This window comes from Anneissia japonica, unplaced genomic scaffold (assembly GCF_011630105.1).
Source record: "Anneissia japonica isolate Jap-2015-1 unplaced genomic scaffold, ASM1163010v1 scaffold4988_len2956909_cov206, whole genome shotgun sequence".
Lineage (NCBI taxonomy): Eukaryota > Metazoa > Echinodermata > Crinoidea > Comatulida > Comatulidae > Anneissia > Anneissia japonica.
This window is the reverse complement of record NW_022696345.1, coordinates 2,119,642-2,147,070: the sequence shown is the minus strand read 5'-3', so window position 1 is coordinate 2,147,070 and position 27,429 is coordinate 2,119,642. Positions and strand designations below refer to the sequence as shown.

At 34.2% G+C, this 27,429-nt stretch overlaps 2 protein-coding genes across 2 annotated transcripts in view; one reads left to right on the top strand and one right to left on the bottom strand.

Annotated features, from left to right (window-relative positions):
- Nucleotides 1-636: 636 nt before the first annotated feature.
- Nucleotides 637-19,877, bottom strand: LOC117101899 (E3 ubiquitin-protein ligase MIB2-like). Its single transcript, XM_033242016.1, has 21 exons — nt 19,828-19,877; nt 16,668-16,923; nt 15,864-16,035; nt 15,232-15,338; nt 13,248-13,442; nt 12,877-13,031; nt 11,515-11,698; nt 10,672-10,844; nt 10,326-10,464; nt 9,946-10,112; nt 9,430-9,571; nt 8,221-8,366; nt 7,657-7,810; nt 7,319-7,437; nt 6,840-6,988; nt 6,280-6,442; nt 4,172-4,326; nt 3,294-3,420; nt 2,863-3,063; nt 2,064-2,245; nt 637-1,698 (listed from the first exon to the last, which is right to left on the bottom strand). The coding sequence occupies exons 2-21, from the start codon at nt 16,873-16,875 to the stop codon at nt 1,677-1,679; spliced, it is 3,060 nt and encodes a 1,019-aa protein (XP_033097907.1). The 5' UTR covers nt 16,876-16,923; nt 19,828-19,877; the 3' UTR covers nt 637-1,676.
- An 85-nt stretch (nt 19,878-19,962) lies between these two features.
- LOC117101856 (E3 ubiquitin-protein ligase MIB2-like) overlaps nt 19,963-27,429 on the top strand; it is a 20,219-nt gene continuing 12,752 nt past the window's right edge. Inside the window, exons 1-6 of the mRNA XM_033241971.1 lie at nt 19,963-20,264; nt 22,419-22,551; nt 23,231-23,338; nt 23,701-23,872; nt 24,901-25,007; nt 25,717-25,911. Coding sequence (XP_033097862.1) covers nt 22,446-22,551; nt 23,231-23,338; nt 23,701-23,872; nt 24,901-25,007; nt 25,717-25,911 — 688 coding nt within the window. The 5' untranslated portion in view covers nt 19,963-20,264; nt 22,419-22,445. The remainder of the gene's footprint in view (nt 20,265-22,418; nt 22,552-23,230; nt 23,339-23,700; nt 23,873-24,900; nt 25,008-25,716; nt 25,912-27,429) is intronic.

The window sequence follows — 27,429 nt, the reverse complement described above, 5'->3', positions numbered from 1 at the left end:
CTAGTCCTGTTCTCACTGGTCAGTTGTTAAGTTGGTTGACACTCCAAAAGTTTGACAACAGAATCGTTTCGCAGGGAAGATTTATAAACTGAAATATGGTGGCTGTACCATTGTAAGGTATATAAATATATAATACTTTTTCAACTAAAGTACCATATTTTATCAGGAGTGTATCCAGCATTTTTTCTAGGTGGGTTGTGATCATAATTTTTGGGACCTTTTTAGTGGGAGACAGGCTCATTCTCTAAAATTGAGATAGATTACTCACGCAATTGGCAAGGTCTTTGGACTCATTGCTGGTACCTCCTCAATGCTTTTTCATTTACGTCATTGTGAAAAGTCCCCGGAAAAATGTCTTTTTTTTGGGGGGGGGGTCATACGACCTTTCCTCTTCCCCCCCCCCCCAAACCTTGGCATACACCCATGTTTATAGAGTAGAACCCCTATTAAGGGACACCTTCGGGACCTAAAAAAGTGTCCTCTAAATAGGGGTGTCCTTTTAATATGGGTGTCCTTTTAATATGGGTACCCCCTACAAAAGTGTCCCCTTCATGAATAAATAAATCTTAAGAACCACAATAGGTGATACGCTGTAGCAGCGTATCACCAAACAATAATAATAATCATTACAACATCTTCGATCTGGATGATTCTCTCGAAAAAAATGTTTATTCAAAACATATTTTATTACAACAGACGATATGTCAAGTTAAAACATGTTGGCCTACTCTAAAATGAATTGATTTTCTGTTACCAATTATGAATGTTATACAACCAGCAGATCAATTGATTCGCTGATTATATTAATGAATAATTATAATGTATTATAGTCTTTCTTACTTTACCATTACCAACTGAAATTCTTCTAAAACATACGATAACATTTGTTGGCAAGGAAATACGTAAAAATTACCAGCATTCCTCAATTTGTTTTTAGTGTTTATGAAAGTATTTGAGTTTTAAATCTTTAAACAAATTCATTTGGAGTGATGATTAGGCCTATTTGTATTTAGATTTTTTTTTTTCAAACTGGGCATAGATGATAACCTCGTTTAGTTTGTTTTTAATATTTACAATATTAATTGAGTTTTAAATGTTACTGATAAAATTTCCAAATTTGTATAAAGATGTAGATGATAACGATGTATAAAGAAATTGATGAGCGCCCTCTATGTGAGTAGAAGATCTAGCATGAACCGATTTTCCATATTTTTCGCCGTCCTTAAAATACAATAGATGAACATATTACACTGCCATAGATATATATTTCTAACTATTGTATATATAACTATAATTAAACTGATGTGAACATCAGAAAACAATTAAATTCAACTGTGTAGGTTGTGCAAACACACGCAACTTACTACCCATATTTTCAGATTTTTATTATCAATTTTCGTTCTGAAAGAGGGAAATTTCGAACACGGTGGGGTAAGTGTAGCCGACAGTGAACACATGGGGTAACGAGACCTGTGCACGGCCGTAGTCATGGGTAGTTCTACTCACAATGATATACAATAATAATGGAAATCCAAATCTACGTATATTTAAAACAACGAAGTTAAGTTATTAATTTCAAAGTTGTAAAGTGAATGAAAATGATACATGTTGACGTTCACGAACAATACAGATTCATGAATATCAGAAGCAGAAATGAACTGTTCAGTTGTTGGTAATTAGAACAATCGTCCGTGAATCCTGTTGTATGTATAAAAGAACAAAACGAATTATTGAATTATATAACATTCTTTAAAAATTGAGGGAAGTAATATAACGGGGGCGCATACTGTTAAAACAAAAAGGAGGGGTTTTGATTATTACGATCAACATACAACTGCATGGGCCTTATAAATCTATTGATTGAACGTAGGGCATTTATCCATTTTTGGTAAATCAATTATATTCAATCTAAACTTTATATATATTTACTATAAATTAATTATTAATTTCAAATGTATATGTATTATTATTTGGGTATTATGTATACATAATACACAAATAGACCTATACATAAATCCATTGTTTTAACATTAGCGAAGTAGATATGGACGATGTATACATACTGTCTCTGAAGCTGGGCTGCACGAAGTTTGTTGCGGACTTCTTGATTACCAGCCAAGTCAAGCGGTGTTTTACCCCGTTTGTTTCGTATATTCAGGTTTGCACCATTTACAACAAGAAAACACGCGATGGCAACACCTTTCCGGGAAGTACCCCCTAGGCCTGCACCTGCTAGCGCACCGAGCTACAAATGAAAACGAAAAAAAGACTGATAAATTTACCTTGCAAAAACAATGTTTGAATATGAATGATATTGAAATAAGACACTGTGACACTTGTTCGTATTGGTATTAGGAATACATGTGTTTCATACCATGCATTATATCTCAAAAATGATATTACAGAAATGACAAACTGTATTTCGGAAACTACTTTTAGTGGGTAGTTCTACCTGAATGTAGATCAACCAAATACAGTTTGCAGTGTTCACCAAAGTACAGTGATATTTTCTTCTTATTGAATACCATATTTTAAAATAAAGCTGTGAATATATAGGCCTGTGACTAGTCATTATGTAATAATAATGAGAATTGCATTTCCATTTCAGGAGCAGGGCCAGGCGACCTGCGAAGCACAAATTAAAACACATATAGGTATCTCTTTTCTTCCTCCTTTTCATTTTTGGGGGAGGGTTCAAGCCCCCATGGCCCCTGGATCCGCCCCTGCATTTCACTATGTTTAATACATATAATTTAACAAAGCTTGAGAGTAAGCTGAAATTGTCAAAAAATATTGGTTTACGTTTATATATTTCTGAGAAATAAAAGAGTTCATTGCTTTTCTTTAATCCAAACACCTCACCAGTAATAACTCGGGTGGCAGACTGGTCAATTCGCTGGTCATCATGGACAGGTGTAGACTCGTGTCACCATCGTTGTCTTGAACGTCCATGTTTGCCCCTCCCTTCACAAGAAGTTCGATAACTTGGTTGTGACCTTTGCCTACAGCACAATGTAGAGGGGTTGAACCACGTCCGTCTTGGATATTCTTATTACACATAGGCTATACAATATACAAAAAAAAATGTATAATAATGACTATATAGATGCAAACATTAAACTCTATACTCTTCTTGTAACAGACAGTATGCGTTTGTGTTGAAGTTGTTTGCGAAATAGCATCGTAATAAAATTGACACCATAAATATCGTTTGAATAGTCTACTAGGAACAAAATTTACCAATTTTATCTACCCAATTGCAGGCAGCTGTATAAAAATATATATTGGCTCACCGTTGAGATGAAATACTTCACAGCATTGGGGCTGTCGTTCATTGCGGCAAGGTGTAGTGCTGTCAAGCCGTCCGATTTCCTCGAATTCATTACGTTCGAGTTTTTCTGAACCATTTTCTGAAGTGACCTGCAATATGGTCCAATCATTAATTAATTTCAGTTTAGTGTAATCTTTGATAATAACAAACGATATATCAATGTTAAACAACTTCCTAACTGGTTCGATGGTTAATATTTTTTGCAGAGTATTTAATTTAGTTAACTATGTATACAACATAATTTTGTCTTGAAAATACCATAGCGCCAAATTCAAAATGCCTTATATCACTTCAGTTTACTTCAAACATAATTCATCAACGAATTAAAATGTTCAAATATATATTTTATATATGGAGCAATCAAACCTTTTGAATCTTGGAAATCAATCAATCAATATTTATATGTAGTTAAAATTCTAATAATTTTCGGCCGTAACAATATAGAATATGTCTGAAACTATTCAGAATTGGAATATATGCTATAAATGTATAAATGATACAGTCTAGAAGTAGGTATTTGCTAAAATAGATGTTTCAATGAATGCTACACGTTTAAGGTCAGAAAAAGTTAATGTGAACTAATGTTGTGCGGTAGAGAACCTCGATGTTCGTCTGACAAATGAATAGTTCTCGGTTCATTTTTACAAAACATGCTAGGATTTCATCTCCCAAAATCTAATTTTCTCTGCGAACCCCATAATAATAGATTTAAATAGATCGCATGAATGATCGAGGATGAAATCCACTTGGATTAATATATATATAATGGCACAATTCTAGAAAAAAAATGGTGTTTCAAAATATTCGACTGCAGTGTCTACTTGTTTATGCAAAACTTACACAACATCATCGTGCGCTGCTGCAAGGTGAAAGGCGTTCATACCCTTGCCGTTGTTGAGCAATAAATTGATATTAGGATGTTGAACCAACAAAGTTGTAACGCTGCCATGTTTGTTAGAAGTAGCCTCATGAAGTGCAGTGTCTCCGTCATTGTCCTATTGGTGAGTAAACACACATTTTGATAACATTAGATATGATGAATTTAGTTTTAATAACTGTTTATAATAATCGTATCACATTATTTTTCCAAGAAAAAGCATCTTTTTGTCTTGATGCATATTTGTATTTGTTACGTTTAGGCTGTAAGTGCAGTTTGACATGGTCGTAATGATTTCGTCAGAGGTATGACACCTTCGTTGTAAAATACTTTGATGTTCTATTAAGAGAATAATTATTTGATTCAGAAAATGAATTATAAAAATTATAATTATTGACAAAAAAATATATACGCACGGGTTAAAAACAGTAAATTGGCTGAATATTTTTAAAATTATGAAGCTTATTTTATTCTCACAATGCTTTAAAAATATTTTTGATATCAACAAACTTCAGACAATCTTCTTAATGTTCCGTCTAAATAACAATCAGTTTCCCTCTCATTTTAATACAATTTAAAAAAAATAACTTCATATGATATTAGGTCTTCAATTGTCAAGAGTTTTATTTATAAAAGCAATACCACTTTATTGAGGACATATTTATGGGCCATATTTATGGAACAATTTCTATTTAACCTTAAGTTATCACATACCTTAAAATTTTGTAAAAGAAAATATAAATAATAATTGACCCTATGTATGCCTCTTAATTTTCGTTTATCCACTATTAAATACGTAACAGTCATAAGGCAAATATAATTGAACATTTTTATTCCACATTTCGATTGCTCAATTTGTATATTTGATTTTCAATTTATACACGATTTATTTACAAAATACTCCAAAAATGGAGAAGTAAAACAGTACTAATTATTATTAAGTTATTAACTTTAAAAAAATCCAGCGTAAATTTTCGGAAAGTTAAATAAATGACTTTCCTGTATTCTATTGCATAGATCTTTAAATTATCTAGTAATCAATTTATGTGTTTTTTTTAGTAAAATGTGTGTAAATCGGTGAAAACTACTTTTTTTTCGATGATTCTTGTTGAAACCTTATAATTTATTTGATCCTTCGAATGAGTTATTCAAAATTTTATTTGATTTTTTAGGTATTTCCCTGTCTGTTTTGACTGATAGTAACCGTAGTGATTAAACTATTAAGAATATCTGTACCACTCTTTTTCATTTATATTTCTTTTTATTTCCTGATTATTATTCACATATTTCATTATTATTTTCTGATTTCTTAATTCATTCTTTAGACCTAAGCATTCGCTTATTGAGTAAATGCTTCGCTTGGAGGATCAGATTTAAAGCCTTCTTGCTTATGGTTTTCTCCACACACACACAATGGGACTTCGCTGTGTTTAGATAATTATAAATTTATATATATATTTTTTTCGTACAGATCTATTTTGTCAATATTATTGTTATTTTTAATTTATAAACCCATACTTTTCTATTGAATTATTATAACGGCATGTTTGAAGCGAGTCGAGTGGCCGAGCGGTAAGGCAGGGACGCCGCTAGCTACAGCCTTAACATCGGCGCTGGTTCCAGTCGCTCCTCGCCAATGGTTCGGTCGGTAGTACCAAGTCTTCTCGGATAAGGACTTAATGTGGAGGTCCAGTGTATACATCTGGATCGTGTGCACTTTAAAGAACCCATTGCATCTTTCGGAAGAGTTTGGGGTTACCCCGATGTTATGGTTCATTTCAGCCCCTGTCGTTGTGGAATGATGTGAACATGTATCTAGGTAGTCACGGACCACGCCCATACGCAATCCAGCACAATGACGCTGCAAGTTATGGGTTATTCACCTACCTTTACCCCCCCCTTTTTCCCCCCCCTTCCCCCCCCCCCCCCCCATTACCTTTACCTTTTGTATACTGTGTTCATTGTGTGAAACAATAAACTGAAACTGATTAAATGAAACAGCACACTTCAAATATGTTTTATTTAGCTTTAATAGATAATTTGTAAAAAAAAACCAACTTAATTATCATACCTTTATGTTAGGGTCACAGTTATAACGAGTCGAGAGAAGCACTGCGACACACCTTTCGTAACCCCGTCGTGATGCTATGTGCAGGCAAGTGTTGCCGTTATTACTACGCGCGTTCACGTTACAACGCTTGGAAAGCAGTAATTCGACAACTGCGGAACTGTTCCTATAAGTACAATTTACATCTGATAACTGATCCTATGTCCTATAAGATCGTTTTAAAAGTGTAGCTATAGCGTATTAGTTGATAGATAGTACTGTCTATCAAGTAATCTAAAAATAAAATAGGCTTATTATTTGGAAAATAGGTCTAGCACTTGGAATCTAAAAGAAAATTTGTAGGATATTAAAAAACATTGGTGATACAAATGTATCTTGCCAAGTAGCCTAGTTAACTCAGATTCACCAAAAGAAAGTAGTAAAGTAGTCTACATAGGCTGGATCATTCCATTTTTAACGCGATCTGATTAATCTCCAAATAAGTAATGATTACAAAGTTAAAATCATTCAGAACTTGAAGGCAGTAAAAATGGCAATAATAATTGTTTTTATATTAGATTTACCCGTATACAGCAAAAAATACAGCAGTCCAACCGTCTTTGTCTCGTTTTTCCATGTCACTACCCGCCTGCAACAGACGCTCGACAACAGCCTTATGTCCCTTAGCACATGCTGCCATTATTGCTGTCACGTTCTGCACCATTATGTCCACCTTTTATTAATATTAATAATTAATAACCTCGTTAAAATTTCACCGTAAATGTACATAATATTATTTTTTTTATTATCGGATTAATGCTCCTTTATCCTCAAATATTTACACAATTTGAAATGTCTATATGTTTCAATTTAAGCTGGACCTTAAAAAAAAATCCACAAATTGGATTTTTTACCGAGGTCGCACAAAACCACAGAAAAACATGCGTGTGGGAATGTGCGTAATACTGACCTGATTGGCCAGTGATTGACATTCTAGAAAGGTCTGTTATCAGTACCATGTTTTTACGTCAATATAATTATTGTTTGTGATTTTTTATCTTACCGAAGATGGGTTACTCCTAATACACCGGTCTACAGTTGATAAATCCCCATTTTGTGCGGCTTTAACCAACACAAAATCTGTGCTTTGACCACCAAGTAACAACTGAAAAAGAGCGTCCTCTGTTGGAGAAAAACACCGCTCAGTTGAAATCACTGACAATACTACAGATAGGTCTGTATAAACTGTCAATTATAACTATAATCATAACTTGTCAATTATCTATCGAAGTTGGATTGTATACGAATTCAATCTACATTACAAATAACCTTGAATAAAAACATTAATACAGTAAAGATAAACCATAACAAAGTAACAGTTCCATTCGATCAAGAACTTACCTATGTTTGGGCCTGTACGAGGTGATGTACCATCACTACGAGACTGTAGCTCAAGACAAGCAGGATTATAGTAAAAAGGGCGATGAATAGTGAAGTTTACCAAAACATCTCCGTCAGAATCCACCTTCATTACTTGACCGGTTTTCCCGATTGTCTATTCCATATGAATTTAGAAATGAGATCACTAAAGTATTGGATACATAACAATACTTAATTTTAATGTTATTCAGTCGTAGAATTATGGAAACCGGTATTTATGAGAATGCGATTGGCAAATTGACAGTCACGTGTTGTATTTTTTTGTTTGTGATCATTTTATTTTTACGCTGGAATTAAAATGGATATGAAAATAACTAAAATCAGAATAACTAAAATCAGAAAAGAAATTCAACTGGTTCAAGGCAAAAGTTTTTATGAAGGATTTCTTTTCTTTCTTTCATTCTTTCTTTTTTGTTGTTGTTGTTTAAAGAATAATTTAATAAAATATAAAAATAACTACAATAATAATAATAATAATAATAATAATAAATCAAAATTATTTAGAGAAGTAACATTGCATTTTACCTGCGTCATCTCAAGGGCGAAACCTCCATGACCATTTTGAAGGCTAATCATTTTGTCTATCGTCATGTCTTTCACTTTCACAATGTCTCCAGCTCTTAAGGGTCCGTCATCAGTCTTTTGATTGGATGATGTTGAGGATAATGTACCTATTAAATATAGATACAATTTTTTTTGATATACATCAATTGTTTTCTTAAGAATAACTTACGACCTATGGCTTTTCCTCGTCAAAGTCGTTATCTGCAATTGATGTGTAAGTATCATTCTATGTTTTGAGTTGTGGATAATTTGTTGTTTGGGTAAATTTTGGGAAGAAATGGCCGGTAACATCGTTGTGATTGGTGACTGGTAACGTCTTTTTCGTTACCTTATTTTGAATATTTTATAACATGTTTCTAGATCTACGGATTTTGTTTTTTAACCGGTAATACCCAATTTCCATTTTTGTGTGCATTTTTCATTCATTAATCAACATTTAACTTTAATTATATAAAAATATGGATTTTAAAATTCATCATTATCATTATGCCATCATTATCAGCAACAATTACAGCATCACCATTTCATCATTATCCTCACTAACAGTCTCATTATGTAGAAGTAATCACTGCAGCTCGCCTTTTCTCTAGCCAACACCAATATGCGTGTCATACATGCCTATACATCCAAACCACGATGAAAATGCTTATATTTAGTTTCAAACACACGTGTGTAATAATAAAATAAGCCCTATGTCGTATTGTTTTCTATGTGGGGGTGGGGGGGGGGTGGGTATCACATCAATTTATAAATTACTAACCGGGAAAATTATTACCTTTGCCGCCACCCCCTGACCCAAGACCCCTGTTACGCGCCTGCTTATAAGTGGGCACCCCCACTTTGAAAAACGTTCCGCCGGCCCTGTTTTATAACATGTTTCTAGATCTACGGATTTTGTTTTTTAACCGGTAATACCCAATTTCCATTTTTGTGTGCATTTTTCATTCATTAATCCACATTTAACTTTAATTATATAAAAATATGGATTTTAAAATTCATCATTATCATTATGTCATCATTATCAGCAACAATTACAGCATCACCATTTCATCATTATCCTCACTAACAGTCTCATTATGTAGAAGTAATCACTGCAGCTCGCCTTTTCTCTAGCCAACACCAATATGCGTGTCATACATGCCTATACATCCTCAATGTAGGCCTACCTACCATGTATTCTTTTTGACTTTGGACCTTGTTCGACAAGACCAATGCATTGTGGATTGAACTTCCACGATCTCCCTCCCACTGACACTGTGACAGCTTTGGTTTCATCGTCGACATCGAGCACAGTTCCTGTTTTACCACATACCTTATATATTTTATAAATAAAAAAAATATATGCTTATGATATTCCAAGTAGTTTCTATTTTTTCATTATTTAATCGATCTATCTTCGTCACTCTAAAACAAGAAGAAAACACCCGTTCTTTTCTCTCAACACTGGCTCTACTACCGTTCATGTAATTTCCAATACATTCCCTGAATTCGTTCTTAATATTTTAATAATGACCCAATCCCTTGTCTTTCAATTATATATTTTTGTATCCATTTGTTTATTAACTTATTTTTTGTTAATTGTTATTGTTTACTACTCTTGTTTACTTCCCTCTTATTCTTTGCTTATTATTATTTACTTGTTATTGTTTTATGTCTATTGTTCGATCTCATATATTATCTATTTACCGCTTTCATTTCTGAATCGAATTCACTGAATCCTTTTTGCATTTCTGCCATTTGAAATTCTTCGATATTTTTCACACAAACTTTATCACCTGAAGCAAATTTGGTAGTTTTGATGATCGGACCACTTGGTTTTGTTGTATTTTTCTTCTCGTCAGGTCTTTGAGAAACTGTTGGCGTAATGATAATGAATGTCATCACGCACAGTGATTACTCGGTTTATTTTTAAAATGTTCTTTAAGAAAATGTAAATCATCATATTAAACTGATTATAATAGTAACTATTTAAAATAAGCCTATATAATCAACGAATACAGAATCAAAATGAGAGTTTATTTTTGTTGTTGAATGGAACAATATAAAAAAAAGTTAATCAGACTGACTTGTTTGCACGAAGTCTTCTCCCTCGTCAGTTAGTTCCAAGCACTCAGGATTGATGTTCCAAACTGTATTAGCATCAAAGCGTACACGGGGAGTACGACCGTTTAATATGGCCTCAATACGACCCGTTTTGCATCGAACCTATACAAATCATAGTGATAGGAGGCATATAAAGCAAACCATAAATAAATTAAATAATAGTTTAATAAATAAATGTATGTTTTTAAAAGACAGTAAAATAATAATATTTATCATGGTGCGTTCGTCGAAATTACCATAGGGTTGACCGATAAAGTACTAAAGAATAACTTTACCAACATCGGTCATTTGCGCGCAATGCGTACTTACACTGAGCATTTTATCAACAAATCCGCCATGTTTACTCTGCAACTCCTTATACTGACTTTCTTCGATCCACTTCACACGTACAGTGTCGCCAACTTTGAAGGATATGCCTATTTTACCAGGCGTCGGCTGTGGCCTGTTGGGTGACGTTATATCATTTGTCGTTGGTGGTTTTTCTACAAACATATACGGTGTATTTAAAAATGACACACTTCCTAATGGTCCTATATTAAACAAATATCAATTACAAAACCAACACTCTTACCATAATAGACCTTTGCGGATTGTCAATCAAACTTAACAATTGACCAATCAGAACAGGGCAGGAATACGCGCGTGCACACAGACACACGAGTTTTCCCACAAAAATCGTGTTTGCTTATGTCATTACTCTATCGTTCTGGGGGATCTAGCAACAATATCAAAGAGGCGGGCCATTACCTATAGATAAGCATCAAGAAAAAGTCGACGCCTAGTAGCTTATATTAAAGCCTGTTTTCCATTAGGCGAATCTATTCGCGCGAAACGAAAGCGTCGGGTTATGCGCATGCGCATTCACATTCCTATCGGAGTTTTTGCGAAGCGAAAAAATGCGCAACTAATCAGAGCTCAGGAAGCGAACCGACGCTTTGATTCGCATGAATAAATTCGCCTAGTGGAAAATCAGCTTAAGGGAGTGACACAGAATTAGAAAGGCAGTTGGGGTGTTTCAGTTTTCTATAGCATCTAGAGATAAATAAGCAGCTCAAAGAACTGTACAATGATATCTTTCCCATAATTTTTATGACACAGAGTAATATTAGTAATAATATTAATAGTTTGTAACGCTATTTTATTTATATTTACCATTTTTATCTTTTATGTTGGATATTTTCTGTAGGAAATCGTCCGATGGCCTATCGACATTCGGTTGTACTTTGTCCAACAGTTTCGGATTTATGGTATAGACATTGTCATCAAACTTGATTCTAGGAAACATTTCGTTCTTAAACGTCAGAACTTCCTCCACAGTACCAGTCTTGCCAATAACCTACAACCAGTCATCTTCTCGTTATAACGATTATCGTATAGGCCTACCTATATTTAGTGGCGGCTCTAGGATATATTTTCTGGAGGGGGGGGGGGTGGCTGAGCTGTCCGGCAGGAGGACTTGAGGTCGTAGGCCCCAGCTGGGGGAAGGGTTGAAGAGGGGGTTCCCCTCCCAAATGAGATTATTTTAAGAACAGGATGGACAGAAATGACACTTCTCAGACTGTTTTTTAAAGGTACATTGGAAATATCACAATAAAAATTTTGGTTTTGCATGCGACCGGCTCCCAGTGTTCATACTAAAATTCACATTCGAGCAGCTGTGAATACTGTCCTGGTGGCCTTGCACCTTAAACTGCCGGGAAAAGGTGCGGTCATGTTTGGTTCATCTGCGTTGTTTTATTTTATTTTCTCACTTTCCGGTTTTCTTCAATTAAATGTATTTCATCGCTACAGTATATAATAGTAAACAAAATTTAAAAAAAAGCAAAGTGCTCTGATCTTCATTGTCCTGTCCGGTTAATTTTATTGTCATTTGCCATGGGGTACAAGGGGTTGACTATAAAATAGACATCTCCTCCGTTGGACACAATCCCGGTTAAAAATCAAGGTGTTGGACTGGAATATTATGAATCTGATAGTTCATTTAAGATACTGTACATTATCAAAATTATCTCTTGTTGGTAACGTTCCGGTTTTTCTGAATCATATCTTATGATTCCTTTTGCTCTTCCATAAAGAAATGTCGAACACCTTTGCTTTTGCAAAAATCATTCATTGTTTTTATTCCTGTATATTTTAAAGTTTTTTAACAATGGAAACAAAATTACATTGAATAGAGAGGTTTATGGCCACATTTTTATTACCATTTTAATTGAAAGAGGTTGTAGGTAGATCATGTCATAAAAATTCCTGTTTTTACTTCGGCTTAACCATGTGTCTGCTGCACACAAAATATTATAATACATACTCCAAGTATCGAAATGCATGCCATCGTGTCGGGATTCAATATTTCGATTAACTATGTCATCATCAGGAATTACCTGTACACTTACTGTACTTTATTCATCCCTATTTAGTTGCTGTAAAGATATCACAGGCTACATATTCATAAATTATAAGTTGTATAAGAATAGTTGTGCTTGTTTGGGATATACTCATACAAATTAAGTTACACACCTTAGCTAAGTCTTCAGAGAAGCCCCCGTAATCTGCCTGCATCAGTTCAAATAGATCCATGCTCACACTTCGTACGGAAACTTTGTCTCCCTTCTTGAGTTCATAAGATGGTTTCTCTGTTACTTTCGATGCTTTTCCTCTGTCACTCGCAGCTTCTACAATTAATTATTATTATTAATTATTATTATTATTGTGGTTGTTGTTGTTATTATTATTATTATAAAATATAAATTACGTAACCTAATATTAGGCTAAATAAAACACTTTTGCCTGAGGACAATGACACTCAGCATTCAAAATCGGTTGGTCGACAGTTGCATGTATAGGTTATTCATAGGATCACAGGGCTAAGATCGTTAACATAGACTTACCAACATGAGCAAGATGACTACGATAGTACTGCTCAGATTTGTGTTCCTTTACATACTTCAGATCAACTTGACCCTCGAAACCAATTCGATAACCTTTAACGCTTCCATTTTTCCATTCCACTTTGGCTCCACTTCTCCACGAACTTTTATTCCAATTTGCTATCGATTTTACGATACCAGTTTTTCCATTTCCTCCTGGATGAAATAAAAACCAATTGGTTTTATCAGTTTTGCTAAAAAATACAAGTTTCATATTGTTTTTTTTTTTATAAATATATATTATATGGCCTATCACAATGCTGGGCGGATTTAGGATTAGGTGGTAGGGAGTGCGTGAGAGTTCGCATCACCTCAGCCCCATCATGGTTGGGGCTGAGGTGATGCAACCTCTAGGGCCTCTAGGTGCCAAGAAAAGGCACTCTCATACCTTTAAAATCTTACCGGTAATTCATACAAAAACAATAAAATACAATTGTTATTTTCTTAATACAATTTAGGGGGTGTGATCGCATTGCTGCACCCCCACCCCCGCATCCGCCCAAGCAATGGAAGAAATTGTTGCAGCGGAAAAAATCTTTATTGTTGCGATACAGTAATATCACTGTATATTGCACTACTAGAACATGGATTGGACTAAAAAGAAAGCCATAAAGTATAGCATAAATATAATCAGAAAGAGAAAACCGACAGCTTAAAATATAATAGTGGCATCTGCGTATTGGTTCTTTCTTACAATTTATATAAAAGCAATAATCTCAGTATTACCATGGACCTATTAATGGTATAACCCCCTCCAGGTGTGACCAGTTGAGTTCAACACTATTATTGGATTGTGTGTTCTTTGTACACTGCATGAACATAGATCGCACCATAGACTTCTCAGAAAATCCCCCTTATATTATACATTACCCCTTAGTTATAAAAATAGATATACCGTACATAATGCTAATTTTCTCCGAATAGAGAAAATAAACAGCGATTGGTTGATTGATTATTATTATTAAGTGTTACTTTGATCTAGACATGTTTGTTCAGTTGTTTGTTGTTGTTCAGGCGTCATCATAATAAATCATAGGGCTACAATGTGTTTCGTTTCATCAAAGAATGTTTTGTTTATTTTTTTTATGATAGTGTATGTTTTTCACATACGAAAGAGCAACTTTGGTCTCATTAGGGTATCTTGTGCATCTTTCCATAGCCCTACTTAGACTTATCTCACTTACCACACATAATAAATGTAAATGCAAAAATATTAAACATTTAAAACAAATCAATTTAAGTTCGTCCATTAATAGAAGAAGGAGAAGTAGTAGAAGAAGTAAATAGCACTTTAAAGTCACTTTTACGTTCATTCTTATTCAACAGTGGGAAACTTGTCAATTATTAGATAAAATATGACAACATTAAGCAATGCTCTATAAACTAAGTATTATTATCAGGTATTGGTAAGTGTAGTTGCTGTGAAACAGTGTAATTGCTAAATGGGAATAAGTTTATTATAGGAGTGATGTTTTGCCCTTCCTGGCGTATTATCGTACCGAATATTCAGTACGTTCCCAAATGCTTGGGAATTTAATCCACGACCTCCGGATAACTAGGCTGGCGCCATAAAACTTTATTGGGCTATTTCTCAGTTTATAATTATTGTTGTACTTTTACCTTTTCTTTGTTCATCGGCTCCTCTGTATGTTGTTTCGTTATTGAACCTTAACTGAATAAAACAGAACTGAATTGCACTGTAACTAAACAAACTATATGACTAACGCCTCGTATAGTGTTGGGGAAATTATGTTCTACGTCCTATTTGGTGGTTTAGAAAGTGGAGTTTATGTGTACAATTATTGTATTAGTAGGATTTGAATTTGGAACCATTAGGTATATTGAAAGAAACCTACACCACCAACAAAGAGTCCACCCCCTAGACAAAAATTAACAAACGTTGAGAAATGTGGCTTATTATGATGATGACGTTTGTATGGCGTACCATCTTGATCTTCCCATTTCCAATGAATTCCACGAGTCACCTCTGCGCCTTTACTGATCCCCCAAGCCTGCAACATTACTGACCCATGTCTCTTTTCAACAGGCACTCTAAATGAAATACAATGTTTTTAATTAAACAACTCTGTATTTCTCCAATTTTTTTGTCATTAAAAATGGACTTAATTGAAATAATCATCCTAGATTTGTATTGTAGGCCACAACATAGGCCTATTTTCTTTAAATTTGTAACCTGATGGTTCAAATTTAAATTATAAGAGTAAATATATTACACTAAATCGCATTATTTGAACACACCGATTTCATTTCATTTATTTGTCTCAAACAATTAGAATGTACATAAATAGAAACGGCAAAGAACAATCACAAAAGTACAAAAAACAGAGACAGGACACTCCAAAAGTAAAATCAATCACTGTCGAGTGGAGGCCCTTTACAAGAAAAACACAATACATACAATATAAAATTCTTCAGAAAGATAAAAAATCGAAAGATAAATATTGAAAAATAGAAAAATTAAGTAAAAATCAATAAATGAGCAAATTTAATTTAAAAGGTATTTGAGACATAAAAATATTCAGATGGATGGAACTTAAATACGTATGTGAGCTTTACCTTTGACCCCCTTCATGAGTAATTCTTAAAAACTGATGATCCAGATCATGTTTTTGGCTCATATAACATGAATTGCAGAGATCATAGTTGTAGCATTCATTACACTTCCATCGTACACCAAGAAAAGCTTCTTTATTACATGAATCACACTTCACGTTTGGGTGACTAGCACCTGAAATATCAATGATATTTTTATTCTACTATCATGAAACTATTATGAATAATAATGTTTTTCATTATTGTGATATTATTATCGGTATCGTTATGGTTATCTTTATCATTATTAATATTGTTATTACACACCGATATATATATTATATATATATATATATATAATATATTTATATAATTTTATATATGCTACGACTAAGCCGTTTACATTTATTTAAAAGAATACTTTACTAATGTTTTTACTACTGAATTTTACTATTTTAATACTTAATTAAGGCTTTTATCATTAACCTTATTACCCTAAATTGTGATTTAAACTTTTTCGATTTATTTTAACAAAATTCAATGTATTCTGTGTTTTAGATTAAGCTTTTTATCCTCTTTTTAAATAATTAATTGTCTCTATTTAATTTTAATAATATGCAACTTGTTGATATTTTATATACAGTACTGTAATTTTGTACCACAAAACAGGACCATGTGTAAAACAGGCTTGTTATACCCTCCTGATACGGTATGTTATTTTGTATAAATAATAAATAAATTGTTATCATAAAGACATTTTTAACAATTTCTTTAGATTTAATAGTTGAAAACGATTTGTATGTAAATATAGCAGAGTATTTATCATACCCGTTGGTGCATTGTCGTATATCAGTAATTCTCCATCAATTCCTATCTTACAAACGGTTGTGTTTCCATTATCCCAGACCACGTGACATTTATCTGACAATGGTGGTTTGTTTTCAGGTTGGAAGATAGTTCCCATGTGGCCTTCACCTCCATCCACTTGGCCTTGTGACCAGTTGCCACTGCGTACAACCCTTGTACCAACACTCATGGTCACACTGTAATCTAACAACTAGACTCCTCTTGATTTTTAGAATTTCTACAAAATGTATATTATACTTGGCTTAAATTTCATATGAAATATTTGATTATTTCAGTGGCGCTGATCCAGTTCAACGGCATATTCACCATGTTCAATGACGGCGGAAGTGGGGGTGCCATTTCATAAGGTCCTGTATGCGAGCGAAGCGAGCATCTAGGCTGGGGATAGAGGATAGATAGAGGATCTACTACCTCAGCCCCAGCATGGTTGGGGCCCATGTAAGAAAATTTGTGATTATGGCACCTCTAGATGACCGGAAATTGCACTTCCAGACATAAAATTTAAATATAATTTTCTTTATGATATCTACATTTTTTTTAAATTGAATAATATTTTTTTGGGGGGTGGGGGCGACTGCAGGGCCCTCTTGAATCCGCCACTGGGTACTTTCGCAGCTGAAGGATCTATACCACCTCAGCCCCACCATGCTTGAAGCTGAGGTAAGAACGGTGTGATTATGGCACCTCTAGATGGCCGGGAGCACTCCCAGACTTAAAATTTAGGCCCCACCCCCTTGAATCCGCCACTGATTTCCGAACAAAGTTGAAGTCAAGATTGTTTCCACGATCTCAATGAATTATTAATCATGAGGGGTATCCTTGATATGTGTATTCCCTGACGAAACCTTCACTTTTCCCCCGATGGATGAAAATTACCCTTACCCGGAAATGCCCTACTCCTACTGTGGCGGGTCCTGGATAGTTAACCAAAAATGGCCTGATTAAGTAAGTTATTGTTTTCGTAATTTAAATGGAGTTTAAATGTGGTTATTTTACGCTAGTTTGAAGGTTTACTGTTCATGGTTAGCATAAAGAGGTCGCTCCATAAAGAGTGCCTCCCCCATATGCCTACAGAATTGACGAAGGCCATTCTTTTTTCTCATGCTCGAGGGTGGGTTTCAAGGAAACTTTTCAGACGCGCGTATACAGACGTCAATCAACATTTGATTGCTCAACTCAAAAAGGGCAATTGTGATGAAAATGAAAAAAAATCTATATTTATAATAATAATAATAATAATAATAATAATAATAATAATAATAATAATAATAATAATAATAACAGGTCAATTTATAAGGCGCAAACAAGGTCTCTAAGCACCAAATAATAATAATAATAATAAAATAATAATAATAATAATAATAATAATAATAATAATAATAATAATAATAATAATAATAATAATAATAATAATAATAATAATAATAATGACATTGCAGCGTCATTGCATTGCTTCTGCCGCCGTTGACCATGTTACATAATTATACTCTGGGTCAGAAATACAAACGTATGGTTAGTGCTTTGTTTAGGTGGAACAGTGGAATACAAATATTCGATAAAACGAACTCACGGTTGAAAGCAACCTGGATGTGTCAACCACCTCTAGAGACCACCACTCTATTAGCTCACTATCTTTTTCTTATTCCCTTTCTTTCAAAATAGTTAATTGAGGGTATCGATTTAAGTGAGCAAATCATAATACAAAACCAGAGACCCACTCCCATTCAGTAACAGATCCTCCAGTATCAAGTTTTAAGATTTAATATAGGCCTATGAAAAAAAAAATCATATGTTAATACTAAAACAAATGCAAGTTAGGCCTAATAAACTCAGAAGAGATTCTATGGATCAAACACATGAATGAGGGATTTTGAATAGCTTGGTGGTTAAGATGCTTGCCTTCTAATCCCTGGGTCCTGGGTTAAATTCCTGTCACAGCAGGACTTTTTCTTACGACCAAAATCAACTCCACTCCGTCTCATACAGAGACTTCACTGAGAAAATCATCACATTTTTCTTATTTAAGAGGGAATCTGAATATAAGCCGACCTTCTACGATAAACTGGTAAGAGTCACTCTCAAAAATAAAATATGGTTAAAAATGAAATATAATGATGTTTTCAACAAATTAAATATGAATTGTAAAACAGAATCAGAAACATAAAGACAAAAACAGCACTACTCAGTAACAAAAATATAGTAAAAAAATAAGCAATATACTTGCACATTATAATATTGAAAATTTAAAATAAATTACGATATATTGCGAAACAAAGTAGGCCTACTCTAGTTCTTGTATACTTTTTGTCTCTTATTTTACCGGGAAAAAAAAAAGAATTTCAACCGGGTTGACAATTTATATAACATTCTGATACAATATTCTTTTATCTCGATTATTGAAATCTAAATAAAAATTAACATTGGAAGTGGAAAATAAAAGTAGATGCCTCGGTTAATCATTTCAGGAAACCCCAGAAGCGCCTCTAGCCTACAATGAAAAATATTGGATTTATTCCTCCATGATTGGACGCATTGGCAAAGGCACCAAATGAGAATGGATCTACGTAGTCATACGTTTCCGGGTAATTTTCTCAAATAACGTACACTTCATTATTCCTACCTGTTTGTCCGTATGTCTGCGAAATTTTGGGCCTATAACTGGGCCTATATACGGTTTGTACTGGTGAAACTGAGTAAAACTGGGAAATCTCACAGTTGTATAGGCCTAATAGGCCTATTATGCATAGGCTGTGGAAATTTTACGTACATGCTAAAAATAGATTATGCATAATGAGGTCAAACACAATTTGTATTCAGTGACATTCACGGTAGGAGACTCCCGTTGAATCTGAATTATTTTCGCACAAATAGGCCTGATGCAACACATTTTAGTTCAGCTATAACCGTTTTGAAACACCACAGATAAATAATTATTTTCTATGGATTGTACCACATTGTACGTACGCTAATCCCAAGCCCATCAAAGAAAAAAAAATCAGAAAGGAACATTACTCTAAATCCTGCCTATCTTCCCAACTAAAATTAATTACACTGTACTTATACTGCATTACCCTTCACAACTAAGTCGATAATAGTATGCAATTTTTTAAATACAACTTACAATGGTAGCCATTGTGTATGCAGCGACGGACGAAGACGAAGTGTTCGCGTGAACTGCTGCGGCATACGCTAATTTGCATAATAGGGGAATCCCCTTGCCTCTAAACTAAGCAGTAACTATCATTGCAAAGATGTTTTAAAATCTTGTAGATGCAACTTACCAAACCAGTTCTACTTTGAAAGAAATGTTTATATTGCTTTGCTGTTATGGTATTTTGAATTATTAGGACTCAACAGTACAGTACGTTCGGTTATGCAGCTATCGATTTGTTTATCTTAGCGTTGGGATTTTTGGTATTCTATTTTTATCATACTTTCGACATTGATAAATTTCCGTGTACAGTGAAAAATAACAACGCAACCGATTCACAGCAAACGAAGGAACGATATTAGTTTCTAGACGCAAAGTCTTGTATTATTTAAAATTATATGTTAACGGTAGGTTGTGGTTTTTTGTTATAATTGTAGTTATATTCGAGTAGAAGAGGCCTAATGCGCATACAACGGAAGCGGTAACAATACCTGGACACCTTCGGGCATAAGGGGACCTACTGTACTCACTAAAACGGGTAGAGCAAGGTTATTGGTACCTAGATACGCCACTATCAGGGGTCCCAAGTTGGAAGTCAGTTCCAGAAGATCTACAGCGGCGGATCTAGGAATTCGAAATAAGGGACCCAGGAAGGGACCTTCACTGATATATGATGGGGAATCTAGACCACACCTCAGCCCCACCATGATTAATGAGGTAACACAAATTATGATTATGGCACCTAGACCACACCTCAGCCCCACCATGGTTGAGGTAAGACAATTTATGATTATGACCACTTCGGGTGTCCGAAAATTGTACTCTCGGACTTGAATTTGTATATAATTTAGGGACCCGGACGGCTCTCCCCTACCCACTCACCTTCATTCAGCCACTGAGCTGTTAATACATTTCATTTTATTTTACTACACATAGTTATACCCATCGGGACTGACTTCCGTGAGACAATTGATAATAAAGCAGGGACATGCAAATAGATTTGTGGGAGATGGGATTCTTGCTTGCTTTGCGGGAGTGTAGGAGGCCGTACCAATTTCCAGGAGACTCCCGCCAGTTGCGGGAGATTTGGGAAGCCTGTAATATTAAGCTATAGTGACATAGTAAAACTTGTAAAACAATGCGGTATCGTTGTTTATATTGCACCATTGTTTACGCTTCTTGAAGCTAATTTCATATTATTATCGCCACTCTCCTATTTATTCCCAAAACAAGTGGCTAAGGAAGATTCATCATTCACCTTTTGTTATGCTACGTTTTATTTGGCATATTTCATATCATTTCTTTCGTCGATAATGCATTCAAAATACAATGACGAACCATGACGAACAGGAAAAAATTGTTTAGAGTAAAATGAAAAATCTACAATCTACTGAAAACATGATTAGATTACACAATGATACTATCACGTGCTTTTACAAAAGTAAAAACAAGTTCACTGTCTAGAATTAAAAATGCCATTTGTATGTGCCTGTTTCAGATTGAAAAAACACAAAATAGGTGCACATCTTATCGATTGTAATTTAACTGCATTGCTTTTGACGAGGCAAGTTGAACTGAAACATTGAAAAGACATTTACAGCACAAAATCAAGAATAGATAAACCGAAGGCAATATGGATGACATTATTTGATTGAATTAAATAACCCAGGTTGGTAATTCGGGGTCGATAAAAGTATAACACACAATTGGAGAGAGGTGAAACACTGTCGTTTAACCTTTATAACAATCCCTTTACACACAAGTTATAGAAAATTTTAAAATAGCAATGTCTGGTACGTTGGAATTTCCCATTAATAATTGACCTTTCTGGAGTGTCAAAAACAAACTGTTCAATCAAAACGTGTTATTCAATAGCCAGAATACGCGTATGTCCCACAAACATACACATTCCCGTTACTACAAACAACTCGACTATCAACTATTTATGGGACTATTTTTTTAAGTGCGTCATGCGTTATTTGCAGTGTTAATGTAATGTATTGCAACTTGCTTATTCTATCAATCGTTCCATTTATGGTTTAAGTAGGCCCTACCTTCTCCGAGGAGGATATGTATTACTCGCTGAGTGTCTGTCTGTTAAAGGAATATACGCAAAATCTAAATAATCGATCATCATAATAGTGAGGTATATCAACACTTAATGGAGTGGTATGATGGGCCTAAGAGAGAGGTAGTTAGATAAAAAGGTCAAAGTTCAAGGTAAAATTCACTGAAATTCGGGAAGAATGTGGTGCGTTCACTTAATTATTAGACCTACTAATAATAATCCATTCGCGCGTGAGTTGCTGTAGTATGACAACTTCTCGTTCAATAATTTGTAGATTCGTGTTAAAATGTAAAATTGTTGTTTTACGATATTTTAATTGACATAAATAGGAACTAAAAAATGCCCTTAATGGTAAGATAAAGGGTGGTGCACGATACAGATTCGTGCAGGCGTCTGGGCGGTAAATCGTAACAAACGTTTTGTCCTTCAATTAGTATAATTATGATACCGAATAAAATACTAGTAGGCCCTACTATTATGTATTTTTCGACAGAAAAAACAACCTGTTGATTTTTAAAGCATGAGTGGACTTCGTGTTGTGCGGGGTCCGGATTGGCGATGGAACGCACAAGACGGAGGTGAGAGTCACGTGGGCACAATAGTTTTCCCAAAAGACACCGATGAACGTAAGTATTGTGATTATCTTGAACCATATACAAATATAATCAATATGTAATTAATTAATGTTTGCATTTATATCTTTTAAATGTCATGTTTTTTTAAATATTTTTCAAATGTCATGTTTTTGTGTAATTTATAATTATGATATAATGTTGTATTGTAAATATCGTGAAATTCAGCCGTAGGCTGCGATGTCGACGTGTTTTTCAATAAAAGAAAATAGAATAAACGAATACAAAAATAGAATCACACTATAATAAATATTATTTATTAATTAATAATATTTATATTCAAATAAATAATGTTGTATATAATAAAATTCACACTCATAATCATCATCATTTTCATCACCATTATCCTCATAATGAACATCCTCATCATATTTATCATAATTATCATTATCACTATTATCAGGGGGCGGATTTAGGGGGCTGCTTAGAAGGTTAAAAGAAATTTAAAAAAAAGAAAGAAAGAAAGAAAAAAATAATTGATCGCCCAAAACGCCTCAAAGGTAATTTTCGGCCGTCTAAAAAAACCAAAACATTCGCGTGACCACCCCTAGAGGTCTGTGTTTCGATCGGCCCCACTTCGGACCCCTTTTCGGAAATCTCCCGATCCGCCCCCTGATTATTGATATTCTATTATTACTATTTCTGCATTGTTTTAATATTTTTCTATCGATAGTCAAGACCAACACAGCTTTTGTGAATTGGGATAAAGGGTTACGTGCCAACTACCGCACTGGACTCGGCAACAAGTACGATTTGTTGGTATTCGACAGTGCGCCTCTTGGTAAGTAAACACATTTCTAAATACATGTATAGTATAGTGTAATCACTTTATTTATTCACGAAAACTTATTCTATAATAATAATATCGTTCTACCATAAGATCGTGATTATAAACATGCATTCACATAAATGTATTCAATTTCCCATGCGATTATAATCAATAACTCAATCATCTTCATATTATTTTATCAATGTATGGAATGATCTAGGAATTAAACACAATGTCCAATGCATTCACATAAATGTATTCAATTTCCCATGCGATTGTTTTTCATATGGAATTACAAATACAAGTAGGACACAAGATATAAACTATAACTCAATCATCTTCATATTATTTTATTAATGTATTGAATGATCTAGGAATTAAACACAATGGTGTCCAATGCGACGCTTGCAATACAGTTCCAGTTTACGGTATGAGATGGAAGTGCACGGAATGCCACGACTATGACCTGTGCCATTCTTGCTACATGTCAGATGAGCATGATAAAAACCATATATTCTGCCGCCACGATGCACCACACCTTGACGGGTATGTAGTCATACACATTCACCAAAGTAGACCCAAGTAGGCCTCCCACATTGAACAACAAGATCTGTAAATCGCAAATAACTTCCTCTGGCAGCTTTCCTCATTGCTTCCATTTCTTCTCTCAATAGACTCCTCAGTATTCATTGTTTTGCTGCTTCAAATTCTCATGTTTGTAGACGACTGTAGTCATCCCTTTCTTTCTGCCTCTATTTATCCACTCCGTATAAAATATGTCATCTTTTCCCTGCTACTTTCATCTCTCATCTCCGTAGACGTCTTTAACATCCTTTTCCGCGTTAATTCTTCACTCTGTAGACATCCTTGTCGCCTTCTATTGTACCTCTCCATAGACGTATTTTAACTAGTTGTAGATGTTCTCTTTCATCCTTTCTTTGCTACTTTAATTTTCACTCTCCTTCGTCCTCTGGTATTTTACTGCTTAAAAGTCTCATTTCTTTAGACGTCATTTTTCACCTTTACTTTGCTACTTTTATTTGACCTCCCCGTAGATTTCCTCTGGCATCTATTCCTGCTTTAATTTTTCATTTCCATAGAAATCCTTTCACAATACATTATTTAGCTTATACAATTTTGTCTCTTCGTACGTCGTTTGGTCGTTCAACCTGTTCATTATCCTTTATACGTCGTTTGGTATCATTTAATGCTGCTTCAACCTGTTCATTATCCACAATCCATTCTGTATTTCGGTGCCCTTTGTCATTATAACCAGGGAAAAGAACTGCGCTTTATAATCACAAGGAAGAGGCGCATTATAAATGCCAGTACCAGTACCAGTACCAGGATAATTCCACAGGAAATATACCCAGTGCACAGCGATTGGAATGCAATTTTCCCCACCATTATACTAACCAAACTACCAAACACGCTACCCAGAATACCACTTACAATAATGATACTCACCGCACATACTTCATCAGAGGTTTCATCATTGTCTCATAAACAAACAACAGTTTATAATTGTTTTATTTGATGGTATAACTTGTTACATACCGGTAATTTGTTTGCAGGGTTCCCGTGTCAAAGCGCGCGGGAGCAGTGAAATGTCAGGCATGGGGAACATTCGAAGGAGCAACAGTCGTCCGAGGATCTGATTGGCACTATGGGGATCAAGATGGTAAAAACATATCTAATTTATTTCCAATAATGAGTCCACGATTTGGAAATGAAAACAGGTTCGGATCAGAAGGGACCGGGGCATATATATAATATAGGCCACAGGCAGAGCGACCGAAAAAACAAGTGAACCATGACGCTCTTGTGCTTGTGGATCTCTCACTGACTAGCATCTGTCTTTGATTTACTACATTACTAACCCTTCTATCTCCAATGATACTACAGCATTTTTAACATTTATGACCCACTCTAGCAAAAACAGCCTCTGTCATAAAAAACAGCCTCTGGACATATTTAGCTGATATGAAGACTTCTTTTTTTATATGACAACCGCCTGGTGTTGCTAGAGTCGGTCACATTTGTAGGCCTATATGAATTAAGTTAGCCACAAAAAAAAAATAAAAACAAAATAAAAACAAATAAAAACAAAGAGAAAAAAAACCCTAAAAAACAAAAATCGAGCAGAATATGGTCACTTAATTCATATATTTATGTGGCCTTTCTTTTCGACACAACTATCTGAAATGATTGAAAGATCAGGACAAAAGTGATGTTTGTAATAGGCAATGCGAGCACTAATAGGTAATAACAGTATGTCTGCATTCTACTGTAGCCAGGTCAATTCTTTAACTGTTACGAAGATTGAGAACGTAACTAAATTATTTATTATAAGTTTTGAAGAACTTCGATATACTTGTTTTTTGTTTCAGGTGGAAAAGGCAAACTCGGCAAAGTAGTAAGTATAATAAATTGGAAAGACGATGTACCAAATAGTGGGGCTAAAGTCACGTGGCCTTCTGGAACAAGCAATAACTACCGCGTGGGATTTGGAGGCAAGGTGGACGTAGAGTATGACTCAGAGTCAAGTGGTGGCTTCTTTTACAGAGATCATCTTCCAAAATTTGGTAAGACTATCCATCCGATAAGGAAGGTGTTGAAAACTTGAGAACAAATGATTGTGGTTTTTTTTTCAGGTTATTTGAAAACACTCGTTGATGGGCGCTCTCTGGCTGTGAGCTCATCCATTTTCTGCCTTTTTATAGTTTTGGCAGTTCTCGTAAATTGACAGTAATTTAGAATTGGCGTTGCCGTTTCTCGGTCTGAATCTTAAATTGGTAAATGTATTTATGATGAAATCTATTTTTCCCTGCAGATTGTGATGATGACATTGTTTCAAAACCTCAAATATAATTAATAATGAAATTATTTAATTACACTTCAGGGATGGCACTCCAACCTCTATTCAACATGCACTGATCCTAATGGAATATACATATAAATGCAATAATACTAGATTATTGTTTACAAATAATTATTATTATAAATGGAAATAAATGCGAATCAATAATAAAAAAAATCAATAGGCCGGTCCCTATATCAGTAAATACTTTTTACGTTCAAATTCTAATTTAAATATGTCTTTATTAATAAATGAAATAAATTGAAATTGAACAAAGACAAAACAAATAGAAATTAGATAATAAAAATATATATTATAAAGTTACAATAGAATTAAAAGGAAAATATAAAGTATAAATCTTTCATTTAATTAAAAAATAAAACTAAAATACCATAAAATATAATTATTATTAAAATACCATAAAATATAATTATTATTATAATATTTTCGTTGTAGGCCTACATATATCGAAGAGATATGTTCTGCATGCACTATATTATCCATAGGCCATGTTTGTTGTTCAAAACATGAACACCGACCAATGGCATTTAAGGCCCCTGTGCAATTCTTTGAATTCAGCACAACCGGTATTGACATTTCACAATACTGTGTTTACATTATTATTTAAAGGTTATCATGCACATCCTTCCAAATAGCGTGAACCTATTAATCGTTTTCAACCACCCAAGAGCCGTGACATGGATTTGATTGTGATGCTTAGTATTATTTGATAATAATTGTGATGGTTCAGTGTAGGCCTATTATCAGTTTGCTGATGGTGTTACAACGGAACATTTTATTGCTCTATAGTCCGTCTCTTCCTCAATCGCCATTCAGCCTACCCTACAGATTATTCTAAATGGGCCTATAACATGTTGAAATTGGTATAGTCACTTTACACATTGCTTCTTGCTAATGCAGTCTTCAGGTGTGAGATAATACAAGGGTATAATAAAAATTTATATTTGGACTTTAGACATATCAAATTAAAAGTCATTGGGCATTTTTTTTTATCTGAAGAGTGTTGCACAATATAAGTCTAATATGAAACTAATTATATAGTAATAAAACGCCTATCCAAACATTCAGCTGAACCTGCATTAAATTATACATATAAAACAATAAATAATAAATTATAAAATTCGTAAACCATTTTGTGTCGATGTTGATATAAATATATATTTTTAATGGAAATGATGAGGAAGTGTATAATAGGTATTATATTGGCACTAAATACACATCT